General features: G+C 42.1%; 1 protein-coding gene across 1 annotated transcript in view; it reads left to right on the top strand.

Moving 5' to 3' along the window:
- The window catches only part of LOC126470087 (2-oxoglutarate dehydrogenase complex component E1-like), a 165,207-nt gene that overhangs the window by 90,244 nt on the left and 58,531 nt on the right, over positions 1 to 16,432 (top strand). Inside the window, exon 10 of the mRNA XM_050097661.1 lies at positions 3,875 to 4,036. Coding sequence (XP_049953618.1) covers positions 3,875 to 4,036 — 162 coding nt within the window. The remainder of the gene's footprint in view (positions 1 to 3,874; positions 4,037 to 16,432) is intronic.

Raw genomic sequence — 16,432 nt, 5'->3', positions numbered from 1 at the left:
AGGGACATAACAACTAGGCTGACTGAACACGAACGCAGCTGGTGATTGTACAAGTCAGACTTCACCTTTGCCGAACAAGTGCTGAAGGAAGGACACAGGTATCAAGTCCAGACAGAAATAATACATATGGCCAACAAAGGACGGGAACTATGTCTGTTAGAAGCACTTGAAGTAAACAGAGATTTGGATCAAAATCCTCAGCTGATTCGAAATGATCAGTTACGTCTGAGCATATCCCCACTTTTATGCTTCACGTGATGCAATCAACCAGCTATATACCCACAAATCACCACAATGATACATACTGCTACACAAAATTAAAACACAATAGAATTTCCTATTCCTCTACCTTGCTTACCCCACAAACCTCAGCAACGGAACTAGTGATAGGCCTACTTTAATATTTAACCATACATGGTGTTAATATTACCCACTGCATAACAATTTAAAACATGTTTCTTGCATAGCAAAAATGAAGATGCTCAGATTAATAATTTCTCAGTCAACGTCAAGATCTCACAAAATTTAGCATCATAACCATTTAACCTGTAATATTGTGTAGTTTAATTGCTTACTGTTCTTAACGTAGCCCAGCGTGTAAAGTGTAATTTCAACGTTAAGAAACAAGTTTGATGCATAACACTGTATGCAAGTGATTGTATCTTTGCTTATAATGTTTGGTTACAGAAGAACTAGTATCCCTTTCAGACGCTAGTTAGTTGTTTCCTGAAGCTGGCCTAATAAATCGAAAACTAGTTTGAAGTAAACAAAAACAGTGTACTTGTTATTCAATCTTAAATATGGAACTGTTCTATCAAGAAGTATGGCGACAGGTTCTCTTTAAATTCATTTGGAATCGCATAGTTTGTTACAATTTCAGTTTCAGTGTGGCGTTCTCACGGAGGTATTGCCTGATTTTTGTAACAATTACTGCTGTGTTCCATCCATTTGCTTTACGATATTGCTACTCGATACCATCTTGTCTTAAACTTTGTTTTACAATTTCATTGACGGATAATTCTGCTGTGTTTATTTTCTTATGTTCTTTTCTTCTTTGTTTACTGCTTTTCTTGTTACTCCTACATTCATTTCTAAGTTGTTTTGTTTTTCTTGTTGTGTTGAAGTACGCTTACATACAGTTAGTCGTGGTTACCTGAAAAGTGGGACCAATTTTTGTTCAGACTTATCTGTATTCTTTCCCTTCCTGATGAAATATATAGTTTATGTCATAGTTCTTCATGCCATACTGGATCTCCACCATTTTCTTCCTTTCGGCGGTGCTTAGAACATGTCTGTCGCAAACTGTTTGTCCACTGTCATTGATTCGATCCATTTTAATCAAATTTTCCGCAGCCAAAGGACACAACTCAAGGTCAAAACATTGTTGTGCACTAATACGCTGACACACTAGAACGTTATGGCCACCTTTTAATTGCACGTTGGTCCACGTTTGGAACGCAATACAGCATCAATACTGTATCGCATGAATTCGACAATACCTTGATAGGTTTATAGAGGAACTTGGGATCAGATGTCTACACACAGAGCACAAAATTCCTGTGAATTATGGGACCAATGGTTTGTTGGTGAGGAAATGGTACCTGATATCATCCCAGATGTGTTCCATTCCGTTTATGGTAGTTGAGGCGCATTTGATGACCAAGCCATCAACATGAGTTCGCTATCATGCTTTTCAAACTAATTTAGCACGATATCACTTTTTGACGCAGACACTTATCCTGCTGGATGTCACCATCACTTTTGGGTAAAACATCAAGCCGAAAGGGACGTAGGCGGCCTGCAACTATGTCCAAATAGTCCACAGCTGTCAAGGTACCTTAGATTACTATCACAGGTCCCATGGAAGCCCAAGTGAATGTCCTCCACATTATTATACAGACGCTACCAGCCTTCGTATGTTTCGAGCAGCCATTCCCCTGGATGTTGGCGTATCTGGACGCCACCATCGACTTGATGTAAAAATAAACGTGATTAATCCGAGCAGGAGACACGTTTCCATTGATTCATGAAGTAATATTTGTGATGCCGTGCCCATTGCAGTCTTAATATTTTATAGAATGAAATTTTCACTCTGCAGCGGAGTGTGCACTGATGCTGATATGAAACTTCCTGGCAGATTAAAACTGTGTGCCGGCCCTAGACTCGAACTCGGGACCTTTGCCTTTCGCGGGCAAGTGCTCTACCAACTGAGCTACCCAAGCACGACTCACGCCACATCCTCACAGCTTTACTTCTGCTAGTACCTCGTCTCCTACCTTCCAAACTGTACCTCGTCTCCTACCTTCCAAACTTCACAGAAGCTCTCCTGCGAACCTTGCAGAACTAGCACTCCTGAGAGAAAGGATATTGCGGAGACATGGCTTAGCCACAGCCTAGGGGATGATTCTAGAATGAAATTTTCACTCTACAGCGGAGTGTGCGCTGATCTGATAGAGCACTTGCCCGCGAAAGGCAAAGGTCCCGAGTTCGAGTCTCGGTCCGGCATACAGTTTTAATCTGCCAGGAAATTTCATATCAGCAGACACTCCGCTGTAGAGTGAAAATTTCATTCTAGAAACATCCCCTAGGCTGTGGCTAAGCCATGTCTCCGCAATATCCTTTCCTTTAAGAAGTGCTAGTTCTGCAAGCTTCGCAGGAGAGCTTCTGTAAAGTTTGGAAGGTAGGACAAACAGTTTGCGATAGACATGTTCTAAGCACCGCCGAAAGGAAGAAAATGGTGGAGATCCAGTATGGCATGAAGAACTGTGACATAAACTATATATTTCATCAGGAAGGGAAAGAATACAGATAAGTGTGAACAAAAATTGGTCCCACTTTTTAGGTAACCACGAAGCTGTGAGAACGGGACGTGCGTCGTGCTTGGGTAGCTCAGTTGGTAGAGCACTTGCCCGCGAAAGGCAAAGGTCCCGAGTTCGAGTATCGGTCCGGCCCTCAGTTTCAATCTGCCAGGAAGTTTCTTAATATTTTATGATGTTGCATGGTAACACATACAGTCCATATGCTGCGGAGCCCCAGGTCAACAATGTATGCAGAACAGCACGCTCCTAAACACTCGTGACTGTGCCAGCACAGTACTCTTGCCGCCAGATCTGCTACAGATCGCCGCCTATTCTTCTTCACAGAACGGGCAAGCCTGCGGCCTCCACATTATGTAATGACGCGTGGACGTCCAACACTTCGTCGCCTAGTCATGGTTTCACTGTCCTTCAGTCCTTTCCCATAGATGTTCAGGGCAGTAGCCCCCAAACAGCCTACTAGCTCTGCCGTTTCCAAGATACTCGTTCCCAGCCGCCGGGCCGCAACGATGTGCTCCTTGTCAAAGTCGCTTGTGTCAATGGATGTCTCCCAACGTGACCCATATAGGTGCTAGAATAAATCCACATTCGTCTCCTTAATGCGCCTCCAGGCGACAGTCAGTCACACACTGCGCAGTAGTCACAACGTTTTGGCTCATCAATATGGTTGTTTAGTAATGTGAGCACCCAATTTTCATTTCTGTGAATGTAGTAAACAAAGCTGGGTATAATAAAATGAAATGATCGTATGACGTTGATGGGGAAGTTCAACCGCCGAGTTGCAAGTATTTCAGTTGACACCAGATTGGGCGTCTTGCGTGTCGATGATGACGAAATGTCGATGAGAATAACACAAGACCCAGTCCTCGGCAGAAGAAAATGTCCGACCCGGTCGAGAATCGAACCCGCGCCCGCTACATGCCAAACAGAGGTGCTTAACACTCAGCTAAGGGATCGGACAGCAGTGAAATTATCTGTTGTCGTTAATGTCGCAATTTGCGAACGTCGTAAATATGTCGTGCCATTATTAGAGGAACACTGATGGCTTGTTTCTGCAGGTACTGCAGATGCTGTCTTCGCGGCTATCGAAGCTGCGGCAAGGCGTGATCGACTGGCCGACGGCAGAGATGCTGGCTGTGGCCACCCTGTTGCGCCAGGGATTCCCCGTGCGTTTCACGGGCCAGGACGTCGAGACCGGCACCTTTAGCCAAAGGCACTGGGTAAGTGTTTCCGACGTACATAGAATAAACGTAAATTTCGTGTGCTACCGATGGCTGAGACATCTCTTAGGGGCTCCTTTCTTCACAAGGGGCTAACTTTTTCCATTCACACACGAAGGACATCTTTCCTTTGTGCAGTGTGTCTATTATCTGCAACAGTTTCGTGCTGGCAAACTTACTGAGAGAATGAAGTTCTATAGTCCGTATGTCAAAAGGATAGCGCTGACCGTTTGAGAGGGCTTCCTGTTACTGCTTGACGCATCTGCCATAAACAGTTACTGCTCGATAGACAACTATTGTTTCCAGGCACGTAGTTTCGGTATTGGTAGAAGCCTTTTTGTGCTTTACAACTGAATGCTGCGAATAGCGCTACTAACCGGCATGGCTCTTCTTTCACCACACAAAGTGCAATGTAGTGTTTATTGTTTTTGTGATAAGGAGGGACGGAGTGAAATCTGGTTATGATACACAGCCTTTTCCATGCCAGAAACAGCCAGCGTGGCCTCTAACTTAAACACCCACAGTAAACTGGCGGGTTACATTAACGTCTCATTCTATGCGATGAAGCTAAGAGGTCTAGATTTTAACCCAGGAAAACTGACGCACAGTGTCGTTTGAAGAACTTAAAAGATGGTTCAAATGGCTCTGAGCACTATGGGACTTAACTTCTGAGGTCATCAGTCCCCTAGAACTTAGAACTACTTAAATCTAACTAACGTAAGGACATCACACACATCCATGCCCGAGGCAGGAATCGAACCTGCGACCGTAGCGGTCGCGCGGTTCTGGACTGTAGCGTCTAGAACCGCTCGGCCACTCTTGCAGGCTGAAGAACTTAATGCCACCAGTTTTCCTCCCAGTATCGTCCAAATATTCGTACTGAAAATTTCTTTCTCCATATGATCAGGTCAAAAGCTACCGGAGTAGCGTGCTTTAGCGTCTTCGACTATGAGAGTGAGAATACACCACGTCCGTGTGCACATAGTGGTAGACTCTATTGCATCATGTAGCTTACAAAAAAATTTCAGCCTCCATGTAATTATGTCCATCTGCAATGTGTTGGCCCATGTAAGATTTGCAAACGCCTTAGTGGTACCAACAAACTAACTGTTCTTCTGCTCCGCTCTGGACGTACGCACGCACACACACAAACGCGCGCGCGTACACATTTTTGCTATATATCATATTAAGCGATGATCATTCCAGAAAGTTCGACGAAATATTAGATTATTACGGGTACGGTAAACTGGATAATTCAGCGGCTATCTTCGAGCACAATCATTCAAAACTGTAGGGACGAGCGATGTTTTCACAAATATTTTCTAAACAGAAGCCACTGTCCGCTCCAATTAATAGAACGGCCCACGAATGTTTCTGTTCGCACAGAATTCAGTAACAACGTGCCATGCTTACCAAGAGTATTCTGATTCTCTTTTGGTTGAGTTCAGTTTCTTACATCCTGTAAGGCTGTCTTTTCCTGCGTCTAAAATAATTTCTTCCTTGACGTGAAGTGAAAATAACTGGAAAAAGCTGGGTAACATCACAGCCGGAAAATTTCACTGTGTACTGAAACTATTGTCATCCTAGGGTACATTTATGAACGTTGAAGGCAGTTACGAAGAAAAAAGTGGCGCCTGAACCCTATGTACAATGTACACCATCGCTATTACTTTTTGTGTGACTGCAGCTCATAGCTATACTTGTGCGGCGTTCGAGAAATACTACATTTGAAGTACACTGGCCACACACATTAATGTGACCAGCTGTCAAAAGCCTGAACAACCACGTTTCGCAGTGCGGACCGTTGCGAGACGTGCAGAAAGAGAGGAGTCAGTGAGGTTCTCGAACCTACTCTGGTTTCTGTGTCTCATTTATTTGTTACGTAACTGTTATTCGTATCTATCAGCTGACGGTTAAGGACATTTTTAATGGTCCTCACAGCTGTACGTAGCTAGATTATCGAGGACGGCTCAGAAGAGATACAATAAATGATACCAAATCAAAACCAAGAAGGGGGGAAGAAAATTATGTGAAACACACATGACTTTCTAAAGCTAGCTTTCCTATTATTATAATGATAGAGCGATATAGCATGTGTTCCATGTGAGGCACCAGTTTAATACCCGTGAATGGTTGTACAGGAGCGTTAATTGTCGTGTGCCGTTTTGTGGAACTGGCACGTAAGCGTTTTATGCCAGTTTACTATGGCTCGCCCCTATTTAAGTGCGCTACATAACCAATATAGAACTTTACGGAGATGCATGATTGGACAATTTTAGCAGCATAAAATTGCTGCTCATGGGATTAAGTTGTTTTTGTCATGCGTATGTGGAACGAATAGAACCGGGTAAGCCCTAAGCCGACAGTGAACGATAGGGTCTGGCGTCTGCGAAGTATGCCAACCACCTCTTTCACCCGACGCACTGGAGAATTCATGTCGTATGTCGGCGCAATATTGTAGCCACGCAAGAGGTGTGCTGTTTTCTACTCCGGCAGTACGGCAGAATTCATGTGGTATGTCGGCGCAGTATTGTAGCTATGCAAGAGGTGTGCTGTTTCCTACTCCAGCAGTGCGCCGGAGTCTGACGTATGTATACTTTGGCAGAGGATACACGGATTCCAAACGAAAGACAGCTCCAGCTACAATCTGCTGTACAAAAGAGAGGCGTGCTAATCGGTTGTACGTTATCTGTTTCCTAAGAGTTTTGCTTCGAGTTGAGCTACATTGGTAGTCGAGAACACGGAAGATGCTGTAGCTGAACATCTTCTCTCACAGTATAACGGAGTCACACAAGACGAAGATCCGGCGTGATGCTATGTGGTGCCATTCGGTGATCTTGGTTATGAATTCGGATTTTCCCATTAGCGACCATTAAATTGGGGAAGATGTGTGCTTTGCAAACTAAGTGCCATTCTTTTGTCCCGCTCTCGGTGATGTGTTCCAACGGCATTATGCTCATATACGTATTTCGACACCAACAGTACTTCTCCTCGTTGCGGCCAATATATTCTCTTTTTTTGTGTATGTATGTGACATGCGTATGGGACCCATATCAATTAAAACCCAGACTGATAAAGAAGCTGTCTGTGATGCCATTTTTGAGGGAAACAATCAAAACGTGTTTGTTTGAGTACCATAGAACCTTTGGCGATATATGCCAAATATTGATATTTAACATTTAGTATGTTTTATTGTCCTCTTTCTTTGACCTTTGCATTTCATTAGTGCGAGCAATATGTAAACTGCGTTTCATTCAGTTTCTTCAGTTGTGATACTGTTCGTGTTTCTGTCGTGTTATTATTATTTTCGATTATTCCCATTTAAGAGAGCGTTTGAACTTGAATTCCTTTATGATGATTGTTTGTGTTTTTTCTGAGCCCAAATTTTCTTCATGTGTTCACTGTGTTGTTTCTTTCGCTCCGCTGTCCATTTGCATCCTGGTCTCTTCTGTGTTGTGGTGTCAAATTTATGTTTTTTGATGATGTTCCTGAATTCAGTTCTGTTTTCTGCATCGTTTACTGTTATTTGTGCTTGTCTGAGGTCCTCTTCAACTTCTTTTATCCATTTTGTTTTTCCCCTGCCTGAGTTGATGACTTTAAGAATTCGCTTTGAAATTCTGTTTTCATTCATCCTGTGGATATGTCCGTAGAACTGCATTCTTCTTTTCCTTACTGTATCTGTAATCTTGTCTGTGTATTTATATAATTCTGATGTTGGTCTCTTCTTCCAGATTCCTTGCTCTTGTATCGGGCCAAAAATTTTCCTGAGAATTTTCCTTTCTTGTTTCTCTATTTCTTTGATTTTAGTTTGCCCACCTATTTGTGTTGTTTCAGATGCATACAGTGCCTCCGGAAGTACGACAGTGTTGTAGTGCCTCAATTTTGCGTTAGTGGATATGGACTTTTTGTTATAATAGTTCCACGTGAGTTTATATGCTTTCTGTAATTTTTTTATTCTTTCCTCATTGGCCTTTAGGTTGATCCCTGATGGCTGAATGATTTCTCCCAGGTATTTAAAATGTGGTACTTGTATGATTTTCCCATGGGTTGTCACAATAGGCAATTTGTCTTGTGGCACTCTTTCTATGTACTGGGTTTTCTCATATGAGATTTGCAGGCCAGTTCTTTGTGCAATTTCGTGTAACTTCTCTATGGCGTTAGTGGCTTCTTTTCTATTATTTGTGAGGATTGCAAGGTCATCTGCAAAAGCTAAACACTTCGCATTGAATCTATTATCTTTTATAATGCCAATTTGGATTCCTTTGACTTCTTTTTCCCATGTCCTGATGATTTTTCAAGAATGATATTAAAGAGTAATGGTGAAAGTCCGTCACCCTGTCGCACTCCAGTTTGGATTACAAATGGTTCCGAGATATCCCCCATAAATTTAACCTTGGAGACTGTGTCAGTTAATGTTTCCTGAATGATTGCTCTTGTCTTTCTGTCAATGCTGAATTCTTCCAGCGTCTTGCAGAGCACTACTCTGTCTATTGAGTCGTAGGCCTTTTTAAAATCTACAAAAGTAACCACTGTGTTTCGGGTGTTTCTCATCTGGAGAATCATTTTCAGATTCCAGATCTGCTCTATGCATGATCGTCCCTTGCGAAAACCAGCCTGGTATTCTCCTATTTGTGGGTCAGCTTGTTCTTCTAATCTATTCATGAGAACTTTTGATAGGATTTTATATGTGACCGGTACGAGTGAGATACCCCTGTAATTATTTGGTTCAGTTTTGTCCCCTTTTTTGTGGAGTGGATGGATGAGTGCGCATTTCCATTCAGAAGGGATCTGTTCTGTTTCCCAAATGTTTAATATGATTTTGTGAATTTTTCCTGTTAATCTTTCATCATTTAGTTTCCATAGTTCTGCAATAATTCCATCTTCTCCTGGGGCTCTATTGTTTTTCAGTGTCTTGATAATTTCTACAATTTCGTTGATGGTTGGCAGTTTAGCGTCAGGATTTGGTGTAGACGTCTCGTAGTGAATGTCCTCTGTAGGTCTTTCACAGTTGAGAAGTTTGTTGAAATAGTCTGCGAGGATTTGGCAGTTATTCTTCGTGTTAGTTTCTAGTGAACCATCCAGTTTCTTGAAGCAAAGATTGGGTGGCTGGTATCCTGCAATATGTTCTTTAAACGTCTTATAAAAATTCCTGGTGTTGTTCTTCTTAAAGTCTTGTTCTATCTCATCTAGTCGCCGTTTGTCATAATTTCTTTTTTCCCTCCGAATAGTTTTCGATGTTTGTTTTCGGATTACTAGAAATTGTTGCCATTTTTCTGATGTTTTGTGACTATTGAAGTTATTCCAGGCATTGGTCCTTTCTTCTATTGCTTGGTCACATATTATATTCCACCACCTGTGTTTTCTCCTTCTCGGGGGTTGACCCAATTTCATTGTGGATTTGAGGACGTCCACAAGTTCTGTCCAGTTTGTGGTGTTTGTCTGACTAATTTCCTGTAAGATGTTTTCCTTGTTGAGTTTTATGTATTCGGGGTCTGGTCTCAGCACTTTGTTTAGTTTTGGTTTTTTTCTATTGGGTTGTAATCTGGTCTTTATCTGTAGAAGATGGTGGTCTGAGTCAAAAAATCCTCTTCTCGTTTTCACATTCAGAATTTCTGCTGTGTTACTCTTGGAGATGGCCACATGGTCTATCTGGAATTCACCCAACATTGTGTTGGGCGACTTCCAAGTATACAGTTTCTTGTTGGGTTTTTTGAATTGTGTTGACATAATTACGAGGCCGAAATTTTCGCAAAAGCTTATCAATCTTTCCCCATTCTTGTTAGTTCTCTTGTGAGCTGTATGGATTCCGGTGATTTTCCTATATTTTTTCTCTTTACCTAATTGTGCGTTAAAGTCGCCTAACAAGGTTATTACATGGTGTTTGGCAATTTTGTTTGTCGTCTCTTCAAGGTCATTCCAGAAGTCATCCACTTTCTGGCAGTTCTTCTTGTTATAGTTATTTGTGGGTGCGTGTGCGTTGATCAAGGTATATGCTTTGTTGGCCGATTTGACGGAGAGCGTTGATATACGTTCTGAGGCAGACTGGAAGTCAATGACAGAGTCACTGATAGATTTGTGGACTGCAAATGCTGTGCCAAACTGTTTGAGTCCTTTCTCATTAGTTTTAACTGCTGGTTTTCCTTTGTAGATCCTGTAGTTGTCTGTATCAAAATGGGTTTCGTCCGTAAATCGTGTTTCCTGGATTGCAAGGATTTTGATCTGGAATTTTTGCAGCACGTCTGTAAGTTGTTTGATCTTGCCCAGTTTGAAAAGAGTATTAGTATTAAGTGTACCGATGAAGTGTCTTTGTTTTGTGTGTAATAATTTGGACGTCGTCTGGTTCTCAACCTTAGGCGTAACATGATGCTCCTGGTCCCCCGGAATCCGATGACCAGGTAAAGCCAGCCTTGCGACTGGTGCCCGGGGTAGTGGATTCATTCCTTGTGTTATCATCATGTTTGGTTTTCAAGTTGAAAACTAACTTGGTGGTGGTCCTTCCGAGGAAAGATCACGAAGAATACGACTTGATTGTTGAGATCAAGAAGGTTGCTGCAGCCGCACCATCTAGGCGAACAGACGCTGACCCCTAACCGCTGGATACCAGGCAGACGTTAGTGGATTTCGGTTGATAGTTTTGGTCCACCCCGGGTATTTTATTTCCCCGGTACCCTCCATATCTGGAGAGCATTCCCCTATCCGCCACCTGGGGAGGCGCCCGATGGGAGACTATCAACTCCACACGTGTTATTATTATTATTATTATTATTATTATTACTTAGAAATAGAAATTTGAATCTCCACGTTTTCAGTATTCGGAAATGACCAGTGTGTCAAATCTACTACACTGTCATATTCACTTTCATTCTATCTTCTATAGTTTATGCAGCTTTGAGGATGCCGGGAGTTGATGCTGTAGTGAAATGTTTTTCTCCAATAAATACGCACACATACCAAGTAAAGGTTTTGACGCGCTTTATTTGTTATCTGCTTCTACATCGGGATCTGCCATGCATTACGATACATCTTTAAAAAAGAGCAACTAATGTTGTGAATTTTGGATCCACAGCTACCCGATTAATGGATATGGAATGTATTCTTTCTACATCTGTTTCATTTGAATCTGTTGCCATGGAATCACTGTTCCTTGTACAGGAAAATTTGACAATGTGATGAAATAGGTCATGAGAAAAGTTATTAAAAAAGAAGCCGTAAAAAGAATAATTAGGACGCTGCCAACTGACATAAATCAGAAATGAACTGTGCTGCGGACTGAACCACATCGGCAGGACCCGCGAGTAGCTTACCTGTATATATAACGTTGCATTGTGAACAAGTAAAATTTTGCAGTAGTTTCTAGAAATTCAGGCTTCCACCTATTCCTGTATGATGCAGTAATCTCCCGTCCTACACATACCAATGATTAATATTTCGTAACTCAAAAAAAATGTGAAACCCAAGACGATCAGCTGGTATTAAAAATAGGATTGTACTGAAGAAAAATAGAGAATAAAATTAAATACTACGAGAAATCTGGAACAAGCAGTATTTGGACGTGTTTTTCTGTTGTGATTAATTTCTGTGTTTAGTCTGTGGCATTAATATTTACGACAACTGAGTAAAGAATAGTATTTTCGCTTTATGCTTTACAGTACAGCGCTACAAAAAATGCCAACTTTTCAATCATAGTACTACCGTGTGTTTCCTTTGTTAATTAGGATAATATAGTGATACGAACTTTTTTACTTGTTACGCGCGTTGGTATGTGAGAATAGATATATGTTGTTGTTGTTGTGGTCTTCAGTCCTGAGACTGGTTTGATGCAGCTCTCCATGCTACTCTATCCTGTGCAAGCTTCTTCATCTCCCAGTACCTACTGCAACCTACAACCTTCTGAGTCTGCTTAGTGTATTCATCTCTTGGTCTCCCTCTACGATTTTTACCCTCCACACTGCCCACCAATACTAAACTAGTAATCCCCTGATGCCTCAGAACATGTCCTACCAACCGATCCCTTCTTCTAGTCAAGTTGTGCCACAAATTTCTCTTCTCCCCAACCCTATTCAATACTTCCTCATTAGTTATGTGATCTACCCATCTAATCAAATGGCTCTGAGCACTATGGGACTTAACATCTATGGTCATCACTCCCCTAGAACACACAACACCCAGTCATCACGAGGCAGAGAAAATCCCTGACCCCGCCGGGAATCGAACCCGGGAACCCGGGCGTGGGAAGCGAGAACCCTACCGCACGACCACGAGCTGCGGACCCCATCTAATCTTCAGCATTCTTCTGTAGCACCACATTTCGAAAGCTTCTATTCTCTTCTTGTCCAAACTATTTATCGTCCACGTTTCACTTCCATACATGGCTACACTCCATAAAAACACTTTCACAAACGACTTCCTAACACTTAAACCTATACTCGATGTTAACAAATTTCTCTTCTTCAGAAATGCTTTCCTTGCCATTGCCAGTCTACATTTTATATCCTCTCTACTTCGACCATCATCAGTTATTTTGCTCCCCGAATAGCAAAACTCCTTTACTACTTTATGTCTCTCATTTCCTAATCTAATTCCCTCAGCATCACCCAACTTAATTCAACCACATTCCATTATCCTCGTTTTGCTTTTGTTGATGTTCATATTATATCCTCCTTTCAAGACACTATCCATTCCGTTCAACTGCTCTTCCAAGTCCTTTGCTGTCTCTGACAGAATTACAATGTCATCGGCGAACCTCAAAGTTTTTATTTCTTCTCCATGGATTTTAATACCTACTCCAAATTTTTCTTTTGTTTCCTTCACTGCTTGCTCAATATAGAGATTGAATATATAGATATATATCGACAAGCAATTGCATTTATTGCCACTAGAAACGGTACCGGTACCAACAGCAGGTAATACGATTGACTATATTGCGAGAATGTGAAAGATGTAACGCGGAAGTACTGGCGTAACTGGCTTTCGACACAGCACCCCGAAATGAAGTAGTAATTGCCTCTGCCCGTAAAAAGAGGCGCAGACTCTATATCGCGCCTGCTTCCACCCCCGCCCCCATCTCCTCCCCCCCCCCCCCACCCTTGGCCACCGCATCTGTCACACGTGGTCTCACCGCCCGGCCATGTGGCGCGGAGGGCTTAACGGTCATGCTTGTCGACCATATGCTCACAAGCTGCTGCTATTTTCCAACGTCTCGCCTCGTGCCTGATACAAGTTACACTCCACTGCAGCATTTGGTCACGTTATTGCGTCTCTTGCAACGAAAATTATTGTGTTCGTCTTTGAAATTATTAAATTTCTCTCAGACATCTGCTTCGAATCAATTACCTTCAGGTTTCTGTAGCGTAATTCGTCTCTACAACGGTACAATGGAGACTCACAATCAGAGAGCCGCTTGCTGTATCTTATATAGCAATATAGGCTTCAGCACCAGGACTGATACAAAAAAAAGAAATTTCCCGTAGTGTAATTTACAGTGTCAAGGATAGACGATTAAATTTGTTGGTTATTTAAGCGTATACGGCGTGCGAAGTCTATTACACAAAGACTTTAACCCGGCTTGGAATGGAACCAAACTAAGTTTGGATGACAGATTCAGATACGTTATTCCATGTTGCTTTAGTCTATAACATAGCTTATCAACTGAAGCGGCTAATGTGTGGTTAGAATGGCTTCCATTAACTACATGAGGTTTCTCTTTTAACTTTGATCCCCCTTCCTACTGAGTGATATTTGATGAGATGTTGTGTAAACCCCACCCCTCCCGCGCCCCTCTTCTTTCCCCTCACATGAGGTTTGCCATATAATTTATATGGTATGTTCATCTTTCTGTTTCATACCATTAAAAATACTTAAAGCATGTCTTTTATGTTCTAAATTTTTTGTGAAATTAGAGGTGTAAATGACAACTACTTTAATGTGCACTATAAAGAGTTTTATTAAACTAATTGTCTTGAAAGCTGCTGTCTCTCTACATATCGTGGTTTTTGCAAATAATTTTTGCGAATAAGCAAATACAGAATAGGCTGCCACACCACCTTCCCTAATTCTTCATCCACTCCATGGGCATTCATGTGCTTCCTCAGTTGTAATGATTGCGCACATGACATCCATGTGTTTTGGTAATACAGAAAGAGAAGAAATTAGACATATCTACAACCTCCTCGTGCAGTCACTCCAGCCTATCATCCAATGTGCACAGCAGCTCCCCAACCCTACTGGTGACCACACGTGTTGGTCGAATCCTGACCATAGGTATTCGTGAAGTTGCAACAGCGCCAACTCTTTGTTTCTGCAGCTTCACATATGAAGCAATGTAGATGCTTCGACTCTTGCAACATCTGTTATTGATAGTTTGATCATTTGTCAAAAAAGATGGGCAGTAGTAATAACACGGGATTTGGGAATAGCCCGCATGAGAGAGTGCCAAAACAGGAACGGAGCAAACGAATGCCTTCGTGTTCCCCAGGTCCAAGTACGGTCGTTTCCCCGGTCGCTTTTAAGGTCGGATAAGGTGGAGGCATGAAAGTCTGCTAACCACAGTGTCAAGCGCACTCCTCAATGCCCTGCTGCAGCGGCCATTTTCACACTTGACACCTGCAAATTCAAATTAAAATTTGGGCATGAATTCGAGATTTCGAAGGCATTTCAGCATGAAGTACATCTACAATATCTGCAGCAGATACTGGATTTCTCTGACATAGTCTGCATACCATTGTTCATCGGGCAAGGTAGGAACTGTAAACTGGCGGCCCTTCGGCTTTACGTATTCGGCAACGACTTTGTACCCGTTTATTAATACCGAGTTCCATATTTCACCCAGAATCTCGTCAGATATCTGGAAGTTCTCCAGTTATGAGGTGGGATCACAGTTTTGCCTCTGTCATTTATGTGCGATCCACAAGGTCGTGGGGAAAAATCACCCCTCTCAGTTCTCGGTTGAAAGGAGCCATTTATCTCTCTACTTTTATAAAAGCGCCTCTCCCTTGGACTTGGGTCATTAAGAACATGGCGTATGTGTCGTTTTCTTTGAAGTGATTTACAATGTGTGCCATCACTTTAGGGTACCGCGGATTTTCTTACGCCCCACCATGACATGAAATAACAAGACTGTCCTTCATAGGTGCTCTAAAAGCTTCACAGGACAAAAGTCTATTAAATTATCAGCGTGAGATGTCGTCGTACACGAAGTCTGGACGACACATTTCATTAGGTATAACCCACAGGTAGCTTACACACTTGGAATTAATTTATGTTGAGAAGTAATCACGAAGTCGTGATACTAGCAGAAAAATTTTGTATGCTGCGTATATGAGCAATGATTCCTGTTTGTTTGCTGCTATCAGTCCAATCAGAACACCTGTTCTATCATCCAAAGACAAATAAATAACTTTATCGGTACCGAAAATTAATTCAACTGTCTCCAGAGACCTTACTGAAGACACAGAAATGCTTGTCTGGGTATGCAATATGATGATCAGCTTGTGGGTGGCTGAACTTTACGGGAACAGTTACAACGTGCCTCTTCATCTCGGAGGTGTTACTTTTCCTGGGGAGGCCACTTCTGGATATACTGAACAGCTAGGAGCTTCGGGTATAGATCAGGGAAGGTGTGGTAGGTGCGAACAACGTCCCACCAGCGGCGTTCTTTGGCAGGAGCGCAGAACATAGCTATGTTTACGATGGTCTTAAGATTTGATTGCTGCTCCTCCCAAGTTCGGGAGCCCAGGGGCAGATCGTACCGTCTGCTTCCGGATTCTGAAAGCAAAAGTACTGCAGTTTAGTTTTATGAGATTCCCTTTCTTTCTTTTGTATGAATGGTCGGCATTTGTTTCTTTTTAAGCGTTTTTTCATACTGATCAATTTCGGGTCATTGCTCAACAGTCATTTTAGGTTCCGTGCCGTCAGCAAATAAAGCATTTTTGCGACGCTGCGTAAGATCAAATTTGGTACAAAGCTGAGAAATCTTCTTCTTGAGTGCGTTTTGCGCCGGAGTATGGCATTTGGTAGTAACTGAAGAGGTGCCGACTTCATTTTCGCCATTGCTAATTTGAACAGGTTGCATTTTCCGTTCGTTACAAACTGAAAATTTAAATTTTTATTTAGAAATCGAAACCTGAGATATTTATATATTTGTGATGAGAAAATGTGACATAGGTTGCCCAAGTCTCATCCCGTATTAAACGTTAATGTAGAAAAATGTCAAGAAACAAAGTCAACTTACACGAAGGGCCCTCTTCATTAACTACTATCTACGTGAACCAGATCAGCTGGCGTTCAGGTTAAATAATTTTCTGTAGTGTAAAGTGCGGCAGATGTTCTAGCCTTATCTACATTTATAGTACTTGACTGAGAACCTGCACCCTCTAATCGAAAATAGTAAAATGGCAG

Source organism: Schistocerca serialis, chromosome 1, assembly GCF_023864345.2.
Source record: "Schistocerca serialis cubense isolate TAMUIC-IGC-003099 chromosome 1, iqSchSeri2.2, whole genome shotgun sequence".
Lineage (NCBI taxonomy): Eukaryota > Metazoa > Arthropoda > Insecta > Orthoptera > Acrididae > Schistocerca > Schistocerca serialis.
The sequence above is the reverse complement of the archived record's forward strand: the minus strand, read 5'-3'. Positions and strand labels throughout refer to the sequence as shown.